The 26,061-nt window shown below is 46.9% G+C and overlaps 1 protein-coding gene across 3 annotated transcripts in view; it reads right to left on the bottom strand.

Moving 5' to 3' along the window:
* LOC138285661 (uncharacterized) overlaps nt 1–26,061 on the bottom strand; it is a 222,604-nt gene that overhangs the window by 192,662 nt on the left and 3,881 nt on the right. For 2 of the 3 annotated variants that reach the window (XM_069225910.1, XM_069225909.1), the window contains exons 3-4: nt 22,558–22,647; nt 1,987–2,066 (exon numbers count right to left, since the gene is read on the bottom strand). In XM_069225910.1, coding sequence (XP_069082011.1) covers nt 1,987–2,066; nt 22,558–22,647 — 170 coding nt within the window. Of the gene's footprint in view, nt 1–1,986; nt 2,067–22,270; nt 22,353–22,557; nt 22,648–26,061 lie in introns of all 3 variants that reach the window. The other variant, XM_069225911.1, reaches the window with a different exon arrangement.

Raw genomic sequence — 26,061 nt, 5'->3', positions numbered from 1 at the left:
CATTCTCACCACATTTCAATAAGTTATTAAGAACTGCAGTTCATATTATGTCTGAAGCTACCAAGAAGAGCCATTTTAAGTCATGTGGGAAACGTGGGAAAAAGAGACTTCCAGACCATAAATCCAGACAATGTAAAATCTGTAGAAACGTTTCTACAAGAACATTAAAGGACAGAGAGGCAAGAGTACTGATAAGGCTGCAAAAATCTAAGTCTGAAGAATCACTGGAGATGAAAGAGAAACTTCTTCAAAATCTCCTAAGAGGGCATATTCCCACTCCAGACATTTTTCAAGGAGTGAGAACCTCCCAGGAAAGCTCTTAAAAAAAAAAAAAAAAAAAATCTACAGGGGATAAAACTTCCTCAGAATTAGCAGCTTAGACTAACAAAATCCTGTCAGAAACATGAAAAAAAATATGATCTGCACATCCAAGTCCTAAAAGAAAAAGCTGACTGGGGGAACTATTAAGGCATCCTTTATCTTTGCTAGTGTCAAAGTCTGAATCTTTATCGCTGTCAAGGACGTTGTCATGAAATGGAGACTAGAGCGATGACAGCATCAATGAAAAAGTCATCGTCAGCGAAGAATCTCTGTCAACAAGACAAATGACGACAAAGAAGTTGAAGACCATTAGGTCACCAACCAAGATATTGTCGACAATAATACTGACGAAGTCGTCAACAACGTCAGCACTGCTAATGCCGTTGATGGATCATAGATGGCAGATCAGGAAAGGAGAACATAACATCTCAGTTATCCAACCCAGACGTCAAATACCTGCCTAAAGCAAATAAAATAAATAAATAAATAAATAAAAAATAATAAATAAATAAAATAATATATATATATATAAATATAAAGGTCCCAAAACTATCTAATTCTCCCAAACATGTAACCCCCATGCAACCTTCGAATCCTTTTAATGATCAAAACATTAATTTCATGGAATTTAGGAAGACACCTGATTGGAATTTCAGGTGGATACGCTGTATGAGTTTTGGCTCTTTTAAGGCAGTATTTTCAACATAAAATCCTGGCAATTTAAGTGTCCCAACAGTTACTGAGGAAAAGTGCCTCACACAAAGAAACCAGCTGTATGTCATTCACCAGATACCTTGTTTCTCCAAAGCAGTTGATCGTCAACCATGTATGCTACAAAGGTAGGTGGCAAAGTAATGTAACACACAGGCATTGTGAAAACTCCAGCTTCCTAACAGTACAATGTGTAATTACTTAAGGGAGGAGTGAAAAAAGACGATAAGGATATTTATAAAATAATACAGGAGAGCTTTAACATCTTGGAGAGGACCACCCTTTATACCTGTGTCCTTGTTGGAGTTTGATGACATGCTATCAGGCTCTGGAGGGCTAAGGGCTTCAAATGATGCTAAGGGACGGATAAGACAGGCATGGAGCAATAACAATCTTTGTGCAAGTGCCTGTATAAGCTTTAACCACATATTTGCAGTTTTTTTAACTGCTGCTGCACTTTTCTTAGAAAACATTTGAATAATTTTGCCTTCTTATGACAAAACAGGAAGCGCTACACACATCTATATTCATTTTTAAAATAATTTCTAGTGTAGTTTGAAAGGACAAGCCCATACACTCACAAAAATATGCTTCAAATGGGGTGTGTACAAAAGAAAACATCAACCACACCATCATAATTACATAACAAGACCACACAAAGGGTGGCGATAGAAGAATGTAAAAACAATGCAATTAAAAATTACAATTTAATCACAATTGTTACCCGCTGTCGATTAATGCACAAAATAAGATAGAAATGCAGGAGCTCTAGGTATAAGGTTAAGGTTTGTCTTCAAAGAACTTGTGACGATTTGGCTTATGCAATACTTAAAGAATATTTTAAGTAAGATGAAATACTATTAAGTTTTGCAAAACTGCTCCTAAAACCTATCCTATTGTTTTAGTAAACAGTCCAGAAACAAATCAAAATATGGAAATAAAAAATTAACTTACCCACCAACAACCATAACATGATCACTTATTTTGAAAGTATCTATAGCAAGTTGCAGACAAGCAACTGCTCCCAACCGTTCCTGTAACACAAAGACAACCATTACTAGATGTATGTAAAAATCTTATCTCTGCTTTCTTGAAAGCATCTCAAGAAGCATAATAACATTTTTAACTAAGAAGTGTGCTTGACAAATGTGAGCTTGTTCATATTTTTATTGCTGCTGTAGAATGACGAAGCTCTGTTATTAGGCTGAGCAGCAACAGTTCACACGTGGAGAAGCTGAATTAATTGTCTCCTATAGGCCAAGTGGATGATCTCCCTTTTGGAAAAGGATTGTGTCCAGCAGGTGTAGTCAGGGGACAAGAGAGAGTGTGTCCTCAGAATAGTATATTAGTCCATACAAATGCACCAGTACACAATGCTACCTGAATACACTTTTTGAAGCTGGCTAGACCGCTACATTCTTTAAACAACAACTTTCATCTTTAAGGGGCCAACCTATGGTAGATACTGCTAGTTAGGACTTATCCCTCACACCTCTTTCAAAACATTTGTTTACTGTGCCATGATGGTGTCTCACCTAGGTAGAATATAAACAGGCCATTACAAAACATTTTTTTTTATGTCTGGTAGTTCCCACTCTTTGTCCCTCAACTAGCCCACCATCAGCAGACTATTTGGTGTGGTACAAAAGAGAAAGGCAAGACGTGCAAATGTTCTTTCCTCTGTTATGAGGCATCTAAGATACACAAAAACCTCTGCAAACCATGATTTGAGACCTTTTTTGCCATTGCACCAGGAGCAGGCAAGTTGTTGCCAAATGCGGCCTCCCAACCTCATCACAACAAGACAAAGGTAAGAATATATATAGCTTCAGCATCAACATTCCCACTGCTGCCTGCTTCCAACACCCTGGCCCACAACCTTTGCCTTTCGAGAACAGGAGTCAAAATGTAAAAAACAACCACGATGTGTGTAAAATTTGTACCTGTTCATTAGATGTCCATTTAAGCAAACTAAGCAATTGACTAGGGAATCAAGTGAAATGGGAAGCCACATTCACGGAAAAATAGCAATGAAAATACTTTTGGAAGGGTGATTGTTATAAAGGGCACTGGTTGGTGGCAGCTAGTCAAGAGTCCTCCCTCAAAATTGGAGGATGTGCCCGATAGTTGTGTCTAAGCAAGTAATGGTATCATTGGGCGTATGTCATATTGCATCTGAGCACTTGTAGGTACGCTTGAGTATTTGAGGGTGTTCCTGGGGATATGATGGTTGTGCGTGGGAGGTGGAAGCTTTGCCAGGGTATACAGTGATTGTGTCTGGGCACTAGACGTTGTGGATTGGTATGTAGAGCAACAGCTGGACATGCAGTAAGTGTGGATGGATGGGAGGATAGATGGGCTTGGAGTGAGGGTAAACACCTGCTTGGATGCATGAGGAAGATGAACCATGGCAGAGAGGGTAGGGCTGGAACATAAGACAATTGGCACACACTCTTGTACCTCTGTAAGTTCCTTGTAAATGGTACCCCTGTTACCAATGCTTGGGTACTACAGAGAATCCCTAAAACATACACACACAGCCTGCAATCGCAGACAGCATTTCATTGTGCAAGCCACGTGAAAACAAGACATGATATACAAATTGTGTGCCATGTCCCACTCACTGCATCTAAAACTCAATCAATCAGGTAGTATTTGTATCGCAGGCTTCTCACCCGTGAGGCTTTCCAGGTGCTTTGCTGCGGGTCTCATTCAAGGAGCCAGGTCTTTAGCACCTTTCTTAAGTCTGTTAGCAAGGGCGAAGTGCAGAGGTGGAGGGTGTTACCGGCTTTGGTGGTGACATGGGAGAAGGATCGTCCTCCGGTGCGGCAGTGACGTGAGTAGGGGAGCCGTGCGAGGGCAAGGTGTGCGGAGCAGAGGTTCCCAGAGAGGTGGTGAAAGTGTAGCCGGTGGTTCCGGTAGACGGTCCTGGTCATGGCGGGCTTTGTAGGCATGGGTCAGGAGCTTGAATTGGCATCTCTTCTGGACAGGGAACCAGTGGAGGTCTTTCAGGTGCTGGGTGATGTGGGCTCTTTTGGGTAGTTTGAGGATCAGTCTGGCGGCTGCAATCTGGATTGACTGGAGTCTTTGCATGAGTTTGGTGGAGGTGCCTGCATAGAGTGTGTTGCCGTAGTCCAGTTGGCTGGTGATGAAGGCATGCGTCACTGTCTTCCTGGTGTTGATAGGGAGCCACTTGAGGATTTTGCAGATCATGTGGAAACAGGCTGAGGATACGTCATTGACTTGTTGTCCAGTATGAGGCCGACGTTGCCGGAGTGGTCTTTTGGGGTGGGCCTGGGTTCCAGTTCCGACAGCCACCAGGAGTCGTTCCAGAGGGCTGTGTGTTTGCCACAAATGAGGACCTCTGTCTTGTCAGTGTTGAGTTTTAGGCAGTTGTCTCTCATCCATGCTGAGACGTGCTTCATGCAGTTGTGGAAGTTAACCTTCGCTGCGAAGGGGTTGGCAGAGAGCGATAGGACTAGCTGGGTGTCGTCAGCGTAGGCGATTAGATCGATGTTGTGCGCTCTGATGATGTTTCAAGAGAAGTCATGTAGATGTTGAAGAGTGTGGGGCTGACGGATGAGCCTTGGGGGATGCCGCACATGATTTGCTTGGCGTGCAATGTGAAGAGGGTGAGGCGGATTTTCTGGGTGCGTCCTGTGAGGAAAGATGCCATCCATCTGAGTGCGTTGTCTGTTATTCCAATCTGGCAAAGGCGATTAATGAGAGTGTGGTGGGAGACTGTGTCAAAGGTGGCAGAGAGGTCGAGCAGGATCAGTGCGGCTGATTCTCCTTTGTCAAGCAGGGAGCGGATGTCGTCAGTTGTGGCGATCAGAGCTGTCTCTGTGCTGTGATTGGTTCTGAATCATGATTGGGAGGGGGTCAAGCAAGTTGTTTATTTCTATGTGATCGATGAGTTGTTGGTTGATGGTCTTTTCCAGTACCTTGGTGGGAAATTGGTGAAGAGACATGGGACAGTAGTTTTGGAGTTTGTTGGGGGTCTTCTGAAGGTTTCTTGAGGTGGGGTCTGACCTCTGCATTTTTCCAGGCATCAGCAAAGGTGTCAGTGATTAACGAAGCGTTGATGATGGCGGTGAACTGGGGGCTGATCTCATCTTTTGCTAGGTTGAAGAGTCAGTGTGGGCAGGGGTCGGTAAGTGTACCTGAGTGGAGATGGAGTTCATGAGCGTGCCTGTGTCTTGTGTGTAGGGCTGTCCCCATGTGTAGAGTGTGAAGTGGACAGTGGTGGTCAGTCGGAGGCTGCGGGGGTTGGAAGGTACTTCACCCCTACAGCAAGCCTTGGAGCCCTAAGGCAGGGTGCATTATATTTGATGTGAGGACATATCTGCATGAGCAGATTTGCCCCTGTGATGTCTAGTTCGATTACTAAATGTTGCAAGTGAACAGGGATGCCATTTGAAGGTATGTACTGGACACTCATAATTACGAGTTCCCCAGCTACATGAACATAAACATAGAAATGGTAGTAATAGTAACATGGAAGCACTTCCCACTAGTGTCCAGTCGTCAAGATAAGGAAGTATTTTGTGGTGCTACATGGTCGAATTGCCTTACTATCTCAAGACAACCCAGTATGTATCACAAGAACACAAAACATGCAAGTATTTAATTAAGACCACAGCACTCCAGCAAAGGTATATAAAACATAATTGATAATTTTCCAAATATATAGAAGTTTTGGACCGGTCTTTAAAGAAAACAAAAATAAAATCTTCTGTCATTGTAACATTGTGGATTATTCACGTCAATGAAAGACCTTTATGACTTTGTTCATTCACATAAAGCCAGTGGCAATAATTTGTCGCAGTCCATCCATACAGTAACAGGCCATAGTCAATCTATACAATAATAGCCAACACGTGTTTCGTCACGAAGTGACTTTTTCAAGGCTGCGAAAAGATGAATATATATGCTTACAGAAGAACAAAGTTGCAATGTAAGGACATGACATAGCCCAACAAAGCACAGTTCCCGAAAATAAAGTGATGTCATACACTGTGTACAAGTCTGAAAGTGCCACATTCTCATTATAACAGAGAAGATAGAAATACCCCCAGGATGAGTCCCAAACATAAGTGATAAAACGTATTCCTCGAAGAACATGCAGTGGGGTATGTATAAGTACAGAAAACCGTAACCAAAGTGTAAACTAAGACCTTATACCCGAGGCAAACCAACAAAAGAATGTGATCAAGATCAATGCTCAATCCTGTCAACCTACCAGAGACTTTAAGAGTGATGAGTCCTTTTTGAATGTAAATCAGTCATGTGTGAGAAAGCTGAAATATAATGATGTATCATTAGGTTAATGTGCTCTCAAAGAGTAACTGCTATGTAGTACAAAAAGCTCACAGATCATGTAATCCATAGTGAGCCAAACGAATATAGATTTGCCAACAAGAATCGTATATGAAGTTCTTGCATAGGTACCAATGTTGCAGATGTATATTAAGACACCAGTCATTTTACATGGTCCAAAGACCGTCTCTTCCGTAATGTCCCCAATATGGGCGAGTTCCAAACTTCCAAAAGTATATAGCAATAATAGCTGTTTACAGGACCATGATAAGTCCTACATCCATCCTGAAGCAAGTGGGGAGAAGGGAACAAAATTAGGACTTTGGTAAAAAGTACCTATCTATATAACGAAGATCTGTGATGTGCAGCATTAATGTAAGGATGTGGATTTCACCAAAATTCTAATATGATTAAAACTCGGTCCATGTGTGCCCGATCTCTTGAGAGGAATCGCGTAGATATACAGGGAGCTAACTTATTAATCAAATCCAAATTGGCTCAAAAAAAGGGAGAAGGGGATGCCCAGGTGTATCTAGGTATAAAAAGGTGGTCAGATTATATGTACAAATAACCCATTTAGTAACAAATCCATACAGTAATATGAAATTGCCAACTAAAGCATGAGAATAGTCCTGCCATACTAGCCTGTCACAAAGTAGATAAATAGCCCCAGATATATAATGGCTTCACTGAACCCTGTGTTGTTTGGTATCCAACACTTCATATTAATGAATCTAGACTGATGCCAGTCTTGGATTTATTATGGCATGCACCCAGAGGGCACATTAGAGGTGCCCCCTGAAACCTACCCGTTAGTCCACTAGTGAGCTGGCTGACTGGTATCGACCAGCCAGCCACTGCAGACATGTTTCTGTCCCCCTGGAGGTGACAGCCTTCGCTCTCAGAGGCAAGAAAGAATACCTGCTCCTTTGACAGGATGGCTAGTGAATCTGCATACCAAGACCAGAGACTTCAAAGACCCTGACGATTTTGGTATGCGACCCCGGCTTCCCCTGGACCTGGGAGTTGCCACCCACTGCCCTGAGGCCTATTTGTCACCAGGCCAGACGGAAAATTAGTTATAGAAGTAGGTGTGCCCCCTCTTTGGGCTAGCTAGAGTAAGCTACTCAAAGTGGACACTTGAGGAAGGGTTCCACCATCCTGTTTCTGGTGGAACTAGGAATTCTGGGACAGGGTTATGCCCACTCCGTACAGGAAGTGGTCATATAGTGTGTGTAGACACCCCAGGGCTAAGTAGCCCACTGGCCACTACCCCACACTCCTCTAAAACGCCCCTAAATTCAGTATTTAGGTGACTCCCTGACACCAAGAGTTCAGATTCGTCTGACCCAAGAAGACAAGGACAAAGAAGAGCCAAAGGAGTGACAACTGTGGATGACTTGTGGACTTTTGGCGTGAAACCCTGCCTGTCTACCTACTCCTGTTCAGAAAATCAGGACATCCCAACTCATCCTCCATCTGTGGGGACTCCAAAAGCCTCAGAGGTTCTCCAGAACTTCACCAACCCATCAGCATCTCTTTTGGAGTGGAGGAGCCACATCTGTGCATTCTGCAGACACTAACTGAAATGCACGGTTCACCGTTGTGCTGACCACTGGATCCACTGACACAGCAGCTACCCAGTAAGATGTCCCCAAGCTCCAGCAGGACCAACAAGTCTCCCCACAAAGTGAGAAGACCCCAGGACCTACCAGAGCCGAACTGCAGCTACCAACGCTTGTTTGAGTCTGGACCAGACTCAAACGCTGCAACCAGAGACCAGCCATCGAGGGATGTCAGCATCGCAGAGGCCAACCCTGAGAGTGACCCCACTGCCTGGTTCTGCCCCTATTTTTACAGGTCTCCCAAAGAACTGTGGGCGTCTTTATGCAGGAGCACCACAACAAAGACTGGCTACAACCTGAGCTCCCCAGCCTGGGTCCACAACAACTGACTGCGTTCCCTTGCTCCCATGACCTCCACCAACCAAGCCTACTCCCCCTCCCCGTTAGTGGAGCTCCCAAACTTGTCCCCAGGTCCCTCTTTGCAGTCTTTTTCTTCACCAACTGTTCTATACGCAAGGCACCTGACTCACCCAGCATCACTACACGTGGATGTCCGAGGGCAGGTAAAACTGTACTGCTGGAGTTCCTAGTGACCTTGCCGCCCCCCCCAGCATTCTTCAACCTACAGGGGACACCCAAGAAATGACTGTAAGGACCCCCTTGCAGTAAAAGTACTACCAAGGCTTTTACGAGTGAAAGCGCATTTGAGTAAAAGTGTTACTTACTTGCCTAATCGATACAACTGCAATAGTACTAATCTTCTTTGAAGTTTTCTGGTGTTGAAACATAAACAGAGTAACTATTTTTCTAAACATTGATCTTGAGTTCCTTCTTGAGTGTGTGTCTCATTTATTGATTCTGTGAGTTCAACAAATGCTTAGCACTACCCTCTGATAAGCCTAACTGCACACCCACACTACCACAAAGGAGAGCTTTTGGGATTATTATGTTTACCCCTGCAAACCAATAAGGGTCACCTGTACTATCTGCATAGTGTACCTCTAATCTTGGTACACTACATAGCCAGCTTCCTACAGGTAGCCACACACCCTCCAGGAAGAGGGACTCAAAAGTCAAGAGAGGCCCTGGGGCAGTTTTGTGAGGGGTGTGGGGGCTGACAAAAAGAGAGAGGAAGTAATGAAGATCAGATTCCTGCTACAGCAGTGAATCACCAGACGAGACTAGCAGGGATGCATACGGCAGTGAGTATGACTGAGAACCCCAGAAGGATGCGACTCCGGGAGTGAAGTGAAACTGTTAACATATGTACCTATAACTATAATATTATAATAATGAACAATTCAATCATTTCAAGGGATGGAACTGTGAGGGCATCTAACTGTGAAGAGGCTTGGAAGGGGATACTGACTGAATGCAAGTGTTCCACTCCCTCAGGTACATGACACTTATAAGCAAGGTTTTCTCCTGAAAGACGAAGTGGTGCATGTTTGCAGTAGGCTGAACTATTAACTCACTGGGAAACATAGTGTGATATTGGAGTCCCTCATCACAATAAATGAGTTTTTCAGTCTGAGAGTAACTGGACGGACACATAAGAGGAGTGTTGGGGCCCTTTGCAGTGCAAAACTAACTTACACATTGATGGTCAACAATACACAATGAGGCTGAACAATAAAAAAAATAAAACAGTCCATGAGAAAGAATGCGGAGTCTGTGAGAGTTAGACTAAGGAGTAGCGCAGCACAGAATAGCACAATCAACGTAAGAAGAAGTGTACAAACAGATATTTGCATTGCTCTGTCTGGAAGGATGGAATAAACAAACAGTAGGAGCAAGTACGAAAGAATTCACAGCATAATGGGGCAGAACCATGCTCGAATGACAGATGCTAAATCTGTGCAACTAAACAAATTAGATCAATATGCAGCTATAAAAAGACTGTAACCTAGGGTGCAGATCAAGCTATGACAGCTGTCTCAGGAACAACAACAGGAGAATAAAGAACTTTTTTCAAACTCTCTCTAACTCATAGGCACACATCTCAATCTGTGTTTTACTGGAATACTTCCCTCTTTCAATCCTAAGGCATGTTCAAACCCTCAAGTTTCCCTGGTATCTCTCCAAAAATGTCAGCAATAGTTTCTAATATTTTTTGCAGTTCCACCGATTCCTTATCCATTTTCATATCATCCATCCACAGGAATTGTTGAGCACAACCTTGTTTGAAGATATTGTTCAGACCCCTCAAGGATGTTGGCACCAGAACTTGAAACATAAACTTTCCAATAAACCATAATACTTCTTAATTCTTGAATTGTATCCCTGCCTCAAAGTAACCTTTTAGATCAATTCAGGTACCATTCTAACCTTGAGTAGTAATATCTTGATCACACTACACTATTTGCAGCTTATTGTTCTTCAAAATGTAATAAGAGAAATTTTGCCCCAACAAGAAAATTCTCAATAGGACCTTTCAGTTTTGGAATACTGTCTTTGTACACCCTCACACTCACTGAAGATTACCTATACAAATCGTTAATTCTCAAAGAGACTCATCACTATCTGCATTCCCTCTGCCTGCCTTAGAACTAATTTTACACACGCTGGCAAGTCCAGTAACATCACATTTTGGCCATTTAGACACTTTTCTCCTCTTTTCATTTTTTTTTATTTTTTATTTTAAGCAGGATTTTATTATATAGATTATAGGATGTACATTTCTCTCCTAAACTGAGGCATATAGCAGTGGACAGCAATTAGAAAGCTATCCCTACTAGATTATAATGGAGGTCAGAAACTTCATGACTGAACAAGATGGTGGTCAGACATAAACGCACGTGTACACATGTATGATGACAACAAGAGTACAGGTGAGAAAAAGACATGGACAAATGGCAGCGTGGAATATTGATGATCGTTGCAAACCAACGCCGAACTGCAGAATGAAATTACAGTCTCCTTCGAGACTAAACCGGAGATGCAATAACCCCACAAAGAGTCTTTAAAATCAGAGCAGTAATCAAGAACTTTGAACGGCAATGGGGAAGCAACAGGAACTCACTCCTCAGCACGGTCACAACACTCGTATCTTGAACTGCGTGGATAAAGACCAGCCAGTCGCCTGTATTGAACCGTCACCCGAAACACCAGGAGACAAAAAGGTAGGTTCAGATTTCTTGATTCAGACTCAAGTGCAGTATGAACAGCTGCTGCTGCTACAACAGAGAGGAAGCCAATTCAAACTGTCCTATATCCGCCTTATCTTCTCGCTCCGTCCCGTGGTTGGGCACATGGCAACGCATAATGACCGAGGCCTGCCCTTGTCCTTCGACGCACGGTGTTCAGATGTACGGCTCTTATTGGGAAAAAGCATTTTGCGCCTGCTGCACAGCCCAGGAGCCCGACCACCTCCAGGCCACAAAGCACATGGTTGCTACTCTGAGCACGGCGCGAATAGAGTAGGGTTAAAAAAAACAAAAAAACACTGTCTGCCTGGGCTAAACGTTAAGCGCCAGGACGCACGTTGGACAAGAAGGCTCCTTATCTACTATTGCTTTCACCGATGCACTGCTGTGCCCGAGCCACATGATCCAGGGTGGTCGAGCCAATTTGTTTATTCACTGATAGCCAGCGCTACAGAGCGACCTGAAGCGCACTGACTGATAGTATAAATGCAGCTCCTCACTGTACACGTCGGCACCAGGAGCTCTAAAATGCGTAGCTGATTAATTTAGTGTGGGAATGCGCACACCAGCACTAAAACGCATTAGTCTAACCCCTCTCATGCGTGGTACTTGGCAGAGTCGGTACATCAGAACCCTCAAGCAGAAGAGCGATTGCACTTTACAACACAACGAGGAACTAAAGAGGCAAGGACCGAGACATAACAATTTGAAGACATAGCTTGTTAAAGGCCGTGTCGTACACGAGGTGAAAACACATATTCATAGAACCAACTGATGTTTGGGAATGGCAGGATATGCACAACCTAGACTAAGATACAACAGACTGGCTGACTGACAGGACAAAGGGGCAGGAAGATGGCAGTGAGGAAGAAGAAACAAGAACGCAGGACAGGCTTGCGCAGAGGTGACAGAGATGAGCTGACGGAAACGATTCCACGTTTTCGTGGACAATTAGAAGCACAGATGGAACGAACTGCAAGAACAATGTGGAGCATGTAACACAAAGAAGGCGGGACGGTATGGGAGATGTGTAAAGGGCAGAGCACTCAACAGGTTTCCAATGTGGAAGGAAAAGCAAGGTAGGAATCTGAAAAGGGAAATAAACTAGGAAAGCAGAACAGAAGGGGGGATGGGCATGTTGGCAGTGTGCTGATGGAGGGGGTGGAAGGATTAGTGGCATATGTCAGTTTGCAAGGGACCTCCTAAGCATTAGTGCATTTTTTAAGCGTAGAACGTGAAAGAGGCTGTTGCAGAGTTGAATGTTCTAGGTTATAAGGCATACAAGATTGGAGAAATTGCTAAAATTATGATAGTGCTGACTTACCTGAGGCAATGGGAGATGGATATTGTTCTCTTAACGGAGACACATTTGAATAAGGATGAAGAAGGTAAACTGCGCAAAATATGAAGAGATTAAGGCCCTCATTACAACCCTTGTGGTCGGTGTTAAAGCGGCAGTAAAACTGGCTACAGGCCGGCGGTAAAAACAATGGAATCACAACCGTAGCGGAAACCGCCAACATAGACAGCCACTTTAACAAACACTGCAGCGGTAACCGCCAACAGACAGGCGGAAGACAAGGTTCCACCCACTGTATTACAACAGTCCAATCTGCCACCTTTTCCGGGGCGGATTCACAGCGAACAAAAACACGGCGGAAACAGGACTTGGAAGGGAAAACGCTCACCTCTACACACCCCACGAGGAACCAGGACGTCATGGAAACCGAGCTCCAGATATTCCCAGCCTTTATCTTCCTGCTCCTCTACCAGGAACAACAAAGACGGCGGCGAAGACCACGGTGAGTATTGCACCTACAACACAGGGGAGGGTGGAGGGGAAAAAAGAGTGACACACACACGCAACACTCCCACCCCCACCCTCACCCACTACAACAAACACACACACACACACAAGTACATGTTGATACATTACATTAACAACCACCACCCCCCCCCTGGAAGAATGCAAGGACAAAAGGAAATGAGTCGAACGTTTGTAATCTATTCAAATACAGTAATAAAAAATACACACATATATATATACACCAAGAATACAAGTCCAAGGTATACCACCATCATAGTCCGTGGACCACTGGGCCCAAAATGCATGGGCGAGGCCCACACTCAATACCCGATCAAAACGGAGAGAACACTGCTGGGGCATCAGATAGAAATACAACAGGCACCTCAGGGAGAAGTGTAGGGGGGGCACCTAAGCCGGATGAGTGCACGACGCCAGATCCACGAGGGGGCTCCATGCCCACTGCTGTATCCTGGGGAGTGCAAAGCCACAGTCTCACAAGTCTTTACAGTGGGTGGGTGGGTTGCCCACTGCTGCATCCTGGGGAGTGCAAAGCCACAGTCTCACAAGTCTTTACAGTGGGTGGGGTGTCCACTGCTGCATCCTGGGGGAGTGCAAAGCCACATTCTCACAAGTCTTTCCAGTGGGTGGGTTGCCCACTGCTGCATCCTGGGGAGTGCAAAGCCACAGTCTCACAAGTCTTTCCAGTGGGTGGGTTGCCCACTGCTGCATCCTGGGGAGTGCAAAGCCACAGTCTCTCAAGTGGATAACTGTCTCCACTGGTTCTGGAGGGGGCCTCGTGCCCAGAGTGCTTCATCCTGCCAAGGACTGAAGTAGTGGATGTCAATCTCCACTGGTTCTGGAGGGGGCTTTGTGCCCAGAGTGCTTCATCCTGCCAAGGACTGAGGTAGTGGATGTAAATCTCCACTGGTTCTGGAGGGGGCCTTGTGCCCAGAGTGATTCATCCTGCTCGTGGCGGCCTCAGTAGCGTCGGAAGCTTTTGCGCTCATTGGCCTGCGGTGCTGGTGGCGGCGGTGTCCTGTTCAGTGGTGCTTGTGGTGGCAGTGTCCTGTTCAGTGGTGCTTGTGGTGGCAGTGTCCTTGGCAGCGGTGCTGGTGGCGGCGGTGTCCTTGGCAGCGGTGCTGGTGGCGGCGGTGTCCTTGGCAGCAGTGCTGGTGGCGGCGGTGTCCTTGGCAGCAGTGCTGGTGGCGGCGGGGTCCTTGGCAGCAGTGCTGGTGGCGGCGGGGTCCTTGGCAGCAGTGCTGGTGGCGGCGGGGTCCTTGGCAGCAGTGCTGGTGGCGGCGGGGTCCTTGGCAGCAGTGCTGGTGGCGGCGGGGTCCTTGGCAGCAGTGCTGGTGGCGGCGGGGTCCTTGGCAGCAGTGCTGGTGGCGGCGGGGTCCTTGGCAGCAGTGCTGGTGGCGGCGGGGTCCTTGGCAGCAGTGCTGGTGGCGGCGGGGTCCTTGGCAGCAGTGCTGGTGGCGGCGGGGTCCTTGGCAGCAGTGCTGGTGGCGGCGGGGTCCTTGGCAGCAGTGCTGGTGACGGCGGGGTCCTTGGCAGCAGTGCTGGTGACGGCGGGGTCCTTGGCAGCAGTGCTGGTGACGGGGTCCTGTTCATCGGTGCTGGTGGCGGCAGTGTCCTTGGCAGCGGTGCTTGTGGCGGCAGTGTCCTTGGCAGCGGTGCTTGTGGCGGCAGTGTCCTTGGCAGCGGTGCTTGTGGCGGCAGTGTCCTTGGCAGCGGTGCTTGTGGCGGCAGTGTCCTTGGCAGCGGTGCTTGTGGCGGCAGTGTCCTGTTCAGCGGTGCTGGTGGCGGTCTTGTCCGCCGTGCAGGTTTTCACAGACTTGCCTGTTTTTCTGTGCCCCTTCCCCATCTTGGATGGTGGCGCAGCTGTCTTCACACTCCCAACTGTACCCCTAGGAGGGGCTTTGGTGGTAGATGTTTTGCCTCTCTCCCGCCGGGCACTGGCCAACTTTTTGTGCTTTTGAGGTGGGGGACTGTCCGTGGTCTGGCTCCTTGGCACACTGGCTGCCCTCCTGCCTGGCGCACTCCAGAAGCCGGTTACTACTGGCACCACTGTTCCCGCAGATGTTGTGGCTGAGGTGCTGGGTTGGGACCTGGAAAGGCGGGCCCTAGGAGACTGAAGGGGTGAGGGGAAGAGGTCAAGGTTGGACAGGAAAGGTTTTTTGGACACACTGGGACGGGTAGTTGGAGGGGGTTTGGGAGTGGAGGAAGAGGTAGTGGTTGTAGGAGGTGTACATTTGCTGACTTTGGGTGAAGGTGCATGGGCTGGAGGCTATCGTGAGGTGGATGGCTGTTGGGTGGGTGTGTGGCTGCGTTTGTGTACCTTGGGAGGTGGGCTTACAGACACACTGGGAGAGGACACAGGGGATGTGTGAATGGTAGTGGGGGTGGTGACTGCACGTGAGCGGGGTGTGAAAATGTAGTGCATGCAGGTGTGAGTGGAGACGAGACTGGGAGGGAGGAGGGAGACGAGGAGGAGGGGGACACAGTGGAGGCAGTGGCTGTTGGTATGTCTGCATGTGTATGATGCTTGCGTGAGTGCCTGTGGGATGTGTGGTGCTTATGTGTGCCTGAGCTTACCTTGTGTGTTGAAGTGTGTGCATTCTGGTCTGATGGTGTGCCTGGGATAGGCTGAGGTACAGGGGTTTGGGTCTGGGTGGAGGAAGTTGGAGGGGGGAGGCTAGAGACAGGGACAATGGCTGCCATCAGTGCTGAGGCCAGAGTTTGAAAAGCTCGCTGTTGGACTGCTGGACCAGAATGAATGCCCTCCAGGTATGCATTGGACTGTTGCAACTCCCTCTCTACACCCTGGATGGCATTCAAAATGGTAGACTGCCCAACAGTGAGGGACCTGAGGAGGTCAATGGCCTCCTCACTGAGGGCAGCAGGGCGGGCAGGGGCTGAGGTGCCTGGGGCGAAGGAGATGCCCACCCTCCTGGGTGAGTGGCCACGGGGTACACGCTGAGGGGCTGCTGGGAGGGCGGTGCTGGTAGGGGGTGGGGGGGGGTGGCGGCTGTACCTGTATATGCGGTGGGCACAGGGGGGCCCGCTACCGCAAGGGAGCTCCCATCAGAGGAGGAATCTGTGTTGCTGGTCTCAGCTCCTGTCCCCGCCGTGGAGCTCCCCTCGCTCTCCGTCCCACTGGTGGCTTCTGACTCTGTTGTGTCGGCCTCCAGGGCCATGTAGGATTCAGCTCCCTCCTGCTCCGGTGCCACTGCTCCTCCGCCTGATGATGCTAATGCACACAAGAACAGGGAGACCACAAAAAGGGGCGGGGGGAGACAGAAGAAAGACATGTTGAGTGCATGCAATACCGCTACCGTTGGCGGACACTACAGACACAGAAGCCCCCTGCACTATGCCGTGCACTTGGAGTTCCCTAATTCATCACAGGGACATGGGTTACAAGGCCTAAGCCTGATTGCTGCACACATGGAAGTCAGAGGAGCCTGACTAGGTGTAGTTGGCTCAGAACACAGGTGGGGTGGGGTGCCACAGGGCCTGCCTTAAGAAGGGACCTTGCCTACTAAACTCGCCCTGGTCTAGGGGAACCCACAGCTCACCTCTCCCACCCAGACACCTACAATGCACGCTCAGCAGAATGAGAGTGTACTCACCCCCTTGTGGCTGCTGTGATGCCCTCAAGCGCCCATCAAACTCCCGATATGCCACCGCCAGGATCCGGAACATCAGGGGATCATGGTGCGACGGTCACCCCTCCCACGTTGGGAGGCCATCCCCAGCTGGGCCTCTGCCGTCTTCTTGCTCCAGCGGCGAATGTCCTCCCATCTTTTACGGCAGTGGGTGTTCCGTCTGTGGTGGACCCCCAGGGTCCGGACTTCCTTGGCGATGGTACGCCAAATATCCTTCTTCTGGTGGGCGCTGACCTACAGGAATAGTACAGGGGAAAAGGAGAAGATATAACCGTCCGCACCGTCAAAGTCATAGGCCCGCATCCCTACCCTTGCCATGACGCACATGCACTCACCGTCGTATCATGCACGCCTCATTCTCCCCCTTCCTTATCTTTCATCAACACCACTCCAAACAGGCATTGCCCATACAGCATGCTCACAGTGTACTCACCTGTTTGTCTGGAGGACCGTAGAGTAGCGTGTACTGGGGGAGGACCCCATCCACTAGTTTCTCCAACTCCTCCGTGCTGAAGGCAGGAGCCCTTTCCTCAGACACACGATCCAATGTCTCTTCCAGACTGAGGTCACAGCAGCACTTGCAGTGTAGCTCCTCTCCTGTCGAAGATCAGGTATCAAGTGATTGAACAGATAGAAAATGGCGGTGACGTCCGTGGCGGTGCGTACCGTCACCGCTGGCGTACATCGTCATTGGCTCCTGGGACCCATAGGGTCCAATGTTAACCAATGCAGGATTGCGCCACGGTCTTCGACCGCCTACCGCGGCGGTGTACAACGCCAGCGCAGTTACCTCATATCCCCTTGTCCCACATTACAGGTCATGCAGCCCCCATTTCAGGGGGCCACATGGCATTAATTTTGACTGCGTCACACATATCTAGGCCTTGCTTAAACACTAATACAGCCATATATCGATTTTCAAACATTTTCCCATTAAGTTGTGTTTACGTACCTCAGTGTTGGGTGACCCTCTGATCGCTGTTCTCATCCATAGAGCACGTCCGCTGGGGCAGGTGAGGGGATGGCGGCAACCTCCGGTGTACAAACTGCTGGTGGACCTGTCGACAATAGAGGAGCGACATGTAATTGTCACCTACAGACTTGATCGTACCACAATCCTGGAACTGTGTGCCCAGTTGGAGCAAGACCTGATGTCAGCTATCCGCCATCCCACAGGAATCCCCCCTCTAGTGCAGGTGCTGTCAGTACTCCATTTCCTAGCAAGTGGGTCTTTTCAAACAACAGTGGCCATTGCATCAGGGATGTTCCAGCCTATGTTCTCCAACGTGTAGTCCAGAGTGTTGTCTGCCCTGCTGAAACACATGTGCAGCTACATAGTTTTCCCTCAGGTGGAGGATTTGCCTACAGTGAAAGGTGACTTCTATGCCCTGGGACATATCCCCAACATCATAGGTGCCATTGATGGGACACATGTGGCCTTGGTCCCCCCCACGCAGGAGTGAACAGATGTACAGAAACCGGAAGAGTTACCATTCTATGAATGTGCAGATGGTGTGTTTGGCCGACCAGTACATCTCCCATGTAAATGCCAATTTTCCTGGCTCAGTGCATGAAGCTTACATTCTGCGGAATAGCAGCATCCCTTATGTGATGGGGCAACTCCAGAGGCACTGTGTGTGGCTATTAGGTGTAGACATGGACCCAATCCAGTGTGACTAGGTGTCTGGGTATGTCCCTAAGAGTTAGTGTGTGTCTAACAGTTGTCCCTCGACATTTGCAGGTGACTCTGGTTACCCCAACCTGTCATGGCTACTGACCCCAGTGAGGAATCCCAGGACAAGGGCAGAGGAATGATACAATGAGGCCCATGGGCGAACTAGGAGGATTATAGAGAGGACCTTCGGGCTCCTGAAGGCCAGGTTCAGGTGCCTCCATATGACAGGTGGTTCCCTATTCTACTCACCAAAGAAGGTGTGCCAGATCATCGTGGCCTGCTGTATGCTTCACAACTTGGCTTTGTGACGACAGGTGCCTTTTCTGCAGGAGGATGGTCCAGATGGAGGTGTTGTGGCAGCTGTGGAGCCTGTGGACAGTGAAGACGATGAAGCAGAAGAAGAGGATATAGACAACAGGGACACAGTGATCCAACAATACTTGCAGTGAGACACAGGTAAGAAGACAACACTGCCTGCTACATCTGATTTAATTGTTCTACCTCTCACCGGTCTGTCATTTTCACCCAGTGTATGGACACTGAGTTGTCACTTTCCCTTTCGATTTCACAGATGTGGGTCCCACTGTGTGACCTCTGCTTTGTTTCCGCATCGACTAGAGCTGTGTGACATAGGTATTGACATTACATTGGATATAGCATTTTTCCACAGTTATTGCAAATACACATTTTCGAAAGCACAGACTGACTCCAGATTGTTTTGTGATTTAAGGCTGTTTATTTAAGTGCCAATAGTGGAGGGGGTTGTAAAATGGTCAGGGGTGATGGTGGAGGAATGTCCATGGTAGAGTCCAGTCTATTAATCTCACAGGTACATTGTCCAAAGGGGCATAGGAAGTGAAGCTAGGGCAGTTTAAGGATGGACAGGGTAACAAAGTGGGACAGAAGGATGACAATCAGGGTGGTCTCATTTCTTGGCGGGGGTCTTGGCATTTTTCTCTGTCTTTGTCCTGGATCTCAGGGACCGCTTGCGGGGTGGTTCTCCATCTGCAGGGGGTGGGGTGCTGGTGTCGTGGTCCTGTGGCGGTGCCTCCTGTCCACTAGCGCCGGCGGAGGTGGTGGGCAGTTCATCGTCCAGGCTAGTGTCAGGGGCCCCTTGTTGTGCCACAGTGTCCCTCCTGGTGTTGACCAGTTCCTTCAGCACCCCTACAATGGTGCCCAGGGTGGAATTGATGGATTTGAGTTCCTCACTGCCACTGCCCCCAGGTCCCTGGTGTTGTTGGGGTGGTGGGTTAGCCTGGGTTCCCTGTAGTGGTGGACACACTGCTGCTTGACGTGTCCTAGGGACAGAGGTATGGGCCCGCTGGGGGGGTGCTGTGCTGGTGTTTCCAGAGGGGGGGGGGAAGCTCTGTAGTGGCCTGTGCCAGTGTGAAGGGAACCGACTGTCCCGAGGTCCCAGATGGGTAGGGCTGGTCATCTAGATCCAGTTGGACAGAGCTGCTCTCATCACTGTGGGCCTCTTCTGTGGGGGGAGTGGACATGTCTGGACCCTCCTGTCCGGTGACGTTGGGTAGGGGTCCTGCAGGGGTGTAAAGGCATGATTATTGCATCTGTATGTGCCATGGTGTGCAATGGGTGGGTGACCATGCACCCCAGTGCTTGCATTCTTGTGTGGGACCTTCTGTAATAATGGTTTAGGGGGGTGTATGGGTATGTGCAGTGGCCATGCTTTGGTGATGGGTGTCCATGCTTTGGTGTTGCATGCAGGGCTTGGGTTTGGGATGTGTGGTTTGTGATAGTGGGACATGTGTGAGGAGTTGGAGTGATGGGGGTGAGGGCGGGGGTAGGTGATAGTATGCAGGTAGGGTGGGGGATATGGTAGTTTAAGGTTTGACTTACCAGAGTCCATTCCTCCAGCTACTCCTGTGAGGCCCTCAGGATGCAGTATACCCAAGACCTGCTCCTCCCATGTTGTAAGTTGTGGGGGAGGAGGTGGGGGTCCGCCACCAGTCCTCTGAACCGAAAATCGGGTGTCTTGAGACCACGGAACGCACCTTCCCCATAGGTCGTTCCACCTCTTCCTGATGTCATCCCTAGTTCTTGGGTGCTGTCTCAGTGCGTTGACCCTGTCCACGATTCGTCGCCATAGCTCCATCTTCCTAGCTATGGTGGTGTGCTGCACCTGTGATCCGAATAGCTGTGGCTCTACCCTGATGATTTCCTCCACCATGACCCTGAGCTCCTTCTCAGAAAACCTGGGGTGTCTCTGCGGTGCCATGGGGTGGTGTGGGTGATGGGTGGGGTGGGGTGTGTTGTGATGTGTCAGGTGATATTTAGAGGTGTGTTATGTGAGGTGCGTGGATGTTGTGTGAGTGATGATGTTGAGTGCCTGTGGATGCTAGTGTTGTTTCTGGTCGTATCTCTCTCTGGCCTTCTGTCGCAATTGTTGTCGTATGGGTTTGGGGGTGATGGTGGAGTGTGTTTTATATTGTATTGGGTGTGTGAGAGTGGTGTGTGTATGTGTATCAGGTGTGTGTATTTCGATTTGTCCAATGTGGTTGTGTTTTGTAAATGTGTGTGTATTTTGAGCGCGGCGGTGTGTACCGCCAATGGAATACCGCGGTTGAAAGACCGCCGCGTGGACTCGTGGGTCGTGATAGTGTGGGCGTATTCCTCTTGGCGTGACGGTGGAGGTTTTGTTATCGCCAGTTTATCACTGACCTTTGGTGTGGCAAACTTGTGTGGGTGTCTAGATTTTGGCGGATTCCGACCTGTGGGTCATAATGGCTGTGGCGGAATTCCGCGGCGGTGTGTTGACGGTCTTCTGCACGGCAGTAAGCAGCTTTTACCGCCAATGTTGTAATGACCCCCTAAATGTATTCTGCCACCTGCTCTAAGTAGATGACTAGGTAGGAAGCTCTTTACTGTACACCATACCCCTCGCAAGCGAGAGTGCCTGCAGTGCATGAGAGAGGAAGTACCCAGGAAAAAGAAAAAAAAAAAAAAAAACACATGAAAAGGCCTCCTTAAGAGGTGTAAAAAAAAAAAAAAAAGAAAATCAAACAATGTGACATTTATTATCTGAATAGGACTTTACTCTGATGAAATTGCTGAAGATCTGTGTGGGAAGTCAAAAGCATGCCTGAGATGTAAGACTGCTCCGGCAGATTTTCTTTGGATGGTGTGAAACTCTACAGTGGTGGAAAAGTTCTGGACAGGAGTGTTGAATAAATTGCACCCAATTATGGGAAATGCAAGCAGGATCAAGCAAAGGCAACTGGGCACAGTACCACAATGGGAGGATGAGGCACAAGTTTGGAACACTGGTGGTGTCCCTTGCAAAACCAGTCTGCAGTGATGCAACAAACACTAGCAAAGCCAATATGTCTTGCCTATGCAAGAGCTATTGGCTTTTCCAAAGTGTTTTTAGCCTTTTTGTTTACCAGCGTGGCTGCTTTTCAGCATGGCTAAAATGCCATTCCTCTAGTGGCATAGAGGAGAGTGGTGCTAAATCTTAGTGGCATAGAGGAGAGTGGTGCAGAGTGAAGTAGCGAACAGTTGAGTAGAGTGTTGTGTAGTGGCAAATAGTGTCATGTATTGGAGTGGCATAGTGTGGAGTCTCGTAAAGTGGCATACAATGGCATGGCACAAAGTAGAGTGAACTGATGTAGAGTGCATTGGAGTAGAGTATTGTAGAGTATAATGGCACTGAGTGCAGTGGCATTTAATTCAGACAGATAATGCAGCATAGTAGAATGCAATGGCATAGATTAGAGTGGTGCATAGTAGAGTGCAGTGGTGCAGTGGAGAGACACAGAGAAGAGTGATACAGAGGGCAGAGGCGCAGAGCAGGGTCGAGTGGCATAGAGAGCAGTGGTGAAGAGCAGAGTAACATAGAGTAGTGCACAGATAAGGACAAGAACATGACATACACTAATGATGCAAATGAAAGGGCAATTAGTCTGTGAATAATCCCAGGCTGAGTGAGAAACATGCTGGGGAAAGGTGTAGCAAATACAGGTTAGATACCACTCAAACTCCACTGAGGAAGGGTCACCACAAGTGAGAAAGGAAAAATGAAAGATGAATGGCATGCTTACTACGCTGGAAAGTTCTGCGATAACTGTCGCTTCTCATGACGCTGCTGTACACTCCGATGATTGCTGATCTTTCTGGTTGTACCTGGGAAATGTTATTTGTACTTTGAATGAAAAGGAGAATAAATATATATTTTTTTTAATGTGTGAGAGTGTGCCACTAGCTACATCATTGTGGTTCTTACAAGGCAATCTATAAAATGGAGGAGGATTTTTGTATATCATGACACCCAATCATAATGATTATTGAAAACCATGCTATTTGGGATCAATCATTCATCAATACCAACCTCATTCTTTTGAGTTCCATCATCTACAATTTTAACTGCCTTGTATTGCAGAGCCCACTCTTCAAACTTCGGATAATATTGGTGATTGGTCTAAATGGAGAGGAAAAGATAATGTTGTTATCTTATCTTGGACCTATATTCATTCATAAATGCATGCATCCATTCACAATTTAAAAAAAACAAACTTCTTGACTCATCCTAAACGTAAACTCCAGAACAGGTCAGATGAAGTACATCAACCAATCGGCAAGGGGTGAGGGTGTTGATTTACGAAGAATTGAATTGACATATAAATTACACAATGTACAGTTGAGATTCCTCTGCAAACCACCTAAAACGCAAATATGCCCTGATGCACATGAATATATTATGGATCCCACGGACAGTGCTAACATGTACCTATTTTTTCCAACCGTGGGGTTGCACAATGTCCACAATCATTGCCGTAGGAACGACTGGTTTGGGGAAAAAATGTAGACTTTAAATGTTTTTTCCTTTGTTCTAGGTATTAAAAATAATACCTCTTACACCACTCATCTTGTTAAAATTGGTGTACTTTCCCAGTCTTCAATTCTGTTAATTGTAAATAAGATATAGAATGCAGAAAGAACCCTAGTTTCCCCGAAGGCACCTTTACTATGAAGGTTAGTAGTTTAAGTGCACTGCAAGAGACATGCACGTAAATGTTTCGTTTTTACATGCTAAGTACCAGTTTAACTATGCTAAACAACAATCAATAAATCTCTTAGAGACCAACTGTTTATGTAAGACACACAACTAGTACAAGAGTAGAGGTTGAAAGATATTCCCCACCAGTGAGAAATATCGATATGAAGCCTTTTCAATACTCATGTAATTATTGCAGGTGGAACAAATCGATATCACGTGTTTTCGAGCTGTTGTCAAGCTCCCCATCAAGACATAATGCTTGGCGAATGTATGTACTGGTTTAAAGTATGCTATGTGAAGTAATTATTAGTAGATATGACATAATGCTGTCAAATTCTAGATGCTTTTTTCAAATTACAGGACCAATTTCATCCTAAATTATGCATCCGTTCTATAATGGAAAATATGCATCCATGTTAAGGGGAGTCACTAAGATTTGATCATTTTTTAACAACACATTTTGTAAAGGAAGTATTGTTGAGTTTATCTTCTAATTTATAGTATGTGTTGAAATTTCCTTGCTGATTATGCATTGCACTTTTTGTCACTGCGACTGTTTTTGGAGAATATCCGAAACATTGCTGGGTAACTTAGGGTTGTTCTTTCTTGGGAGAATTTAAAGATATTGTGGAGTACCTTTGAACGTGCGTTTAAATAAGGGCATACATTTGTAAATTTTTAAGAAGGGCCTTTTAAAGAGGCCATAAAGGTATATCAAATTTCACATAAACACATCTTTCTGCCAAAGTGTGCACAATAGACATTTTACCTTGAAAGAATTCACTGCTCAATTACAGACTAAAGATCAGTTTTGCGTATCTCAAGGCCTACACTGATGCAATGCAATAAACTTTTTCTGCAGATGTCATGACACACTTGTCCCAGATGAAGAACGGAATGGCGTAGACAGGATAAACAACCCAAAATATGGCAGGGTACACCATCCACCAACCATACAGTTCCCCCTCTCTCTTTAAAATGGGGGGGACTGCTATGTTTCTGACAGTGGAGACTGTGCTGGCTTTGACTGTGGAAGCCTTTGACCACCGGACGCTGGACTTTTGGTCAATGGACATTAGGGGCCTCATTATGAATTTGGTGAGTGGCGGAGGCCGCCCACCAAACTCTTGGGGCAGGAAGACCGCCACTCCGGTTTTCCGCCCGCTGGCCCTACTAAGAGTTTTCTGGTATAGCGGGAAACTCACCACAACACAGACCCCAGTTTGTAATCGAACCAGCAGTCATATTGCAGTGCATCGGGTGCGACAGCACCTGTCACACTTTTCACTGCCTGTAATTCAGGTAGTGAAAAGTGCGACTGGACTGTCTATGGGTGCCCCTGCCAAGTGCAAGGGTAGTGCAGGGGCCCCCAGGCGCCCCGTCTCTGTAATGAGGGCCTAGGTGTTATTAAGGATGGACATTTCAAAGTCATTTTTTCCTGTCCAGGGCTGCCAGGAAAGGCCTGGCAATCCCAAACAGGAAAAAGTCTTATTGACCCCCACCCAGGCACGTGAAGAAAAAGGAAAAAAAAAAAAAAACTGCCAGCACATGAGGCCATTCATTTTTTGTTTTTCAATAACAAACTCTTGTTGCCATGCTCAGTGCACCTGCACAAACTTCAGGGCTTTCAGCAAAGCCACCATGGCACCGATTCTGCTGAAGGCACAGAGGACTGCAGCTACTGGGCAGGGATCCCTAAATATGGCACGCTGTACTCCACCAGGGCAGCAGCTTAAATAAATTTAATAACTCATAAGCTAATATATATACATACATATATTTTGAGAGTAACTGTAGAAAGCTTGTTTTTTTTTTTTTGTTTGTTTTTTAAATGGAAGGCAGATTACACTTTTTCACTACATACTTAGTATTTCTCCGGTGACTTCTAAACATCAATAATTGTTATTATCATTTTGCTGCTAATTGCAATTGAAAATCTAAGCTCTTGGTAAAGCTAGCAGCAGGTTTTGCTCACACCGATAGCTTTTTATTCTTACTTTTAAGAACTGGTCTGAGTCACACGATGAAGAATCTGCATAAGATTATGAAGAATATGGAGTCATTTGGCACCCGTCTGCCTGGAACTGTGGGTTCACCCATTGTAATGTTAATGTTGAGTTCTAACAGAGTTTCCTATTGCTCAGCCAGTGGGTGATTTTTTAAGTCAGACTAAGCCTTTGTCAGTTGGTACCTATACCTAAATTAGCTAAATTTGTTTTGAATAAATATTATGAATTTAATATCTTTCTTATTAACCCTAACAACTGGATTCCACAATTAGAGCATATAATTAACTATATGTAATGGTAATGCCATTCCTGAAACAAGCAATGGCATAGCCAATAGGTCTTGCCTTTGGGACTTTATAAGTATATAGCCATGCAGCGCATTAAACGTTTATCAGAAATAAACTGTGTTTGTGCATTCCTTCATACACTTGGCATTAGACTGTAATGGTCAGAACATACCTTAGAGGACACAACAATAAAAATAGCATTTGGAAGAAACATGGTCATGTAACAATACAGTCAGCCCCTAGAGAGCATAACCACATGAAAAGAGAAGATCAGAGAGCACTGCAGTGAACTATACATTCAGCCCCTAGAGGGCATAGTGCATTACACATTGTCAGGCCTACTAGAATATTATTACAAACATGGCCCTTAGAACACAGACTACTCCCAGCTGAAAAGCAAAAGCACTAGCCATGAGAGAGCTTAAAAGACATTGAATGGTGGGAGATGTTATGATTTTGGGGTCCCCCAACCTAGTGTGGAAGATGTGCTTAACGTTTTGGTGGTGGTCCCATTGTCCTAGGACCAACACAGGCTGTGT

This window comes from Pleurodeles waltl, chromosome 3_1, assembly GCF_031143425.1.
Source record: "Pleurodeles waltl isolate 20211129_DDA chromosome 3_1, aPleWal1.hap1.20221129, whole genome shotgun sequence".
NCBI classification, from domain to species: Eukaryota; Metazoa; Chordata; class Amphibia; order Caudata; family Salamandridae; genus Pleurodeles; species Pleurodeles waltl.
Note: the sequence above shows the minus strand (reverse complement) of the source record. Positions and strands in the feature narration are given on the sequence as shown.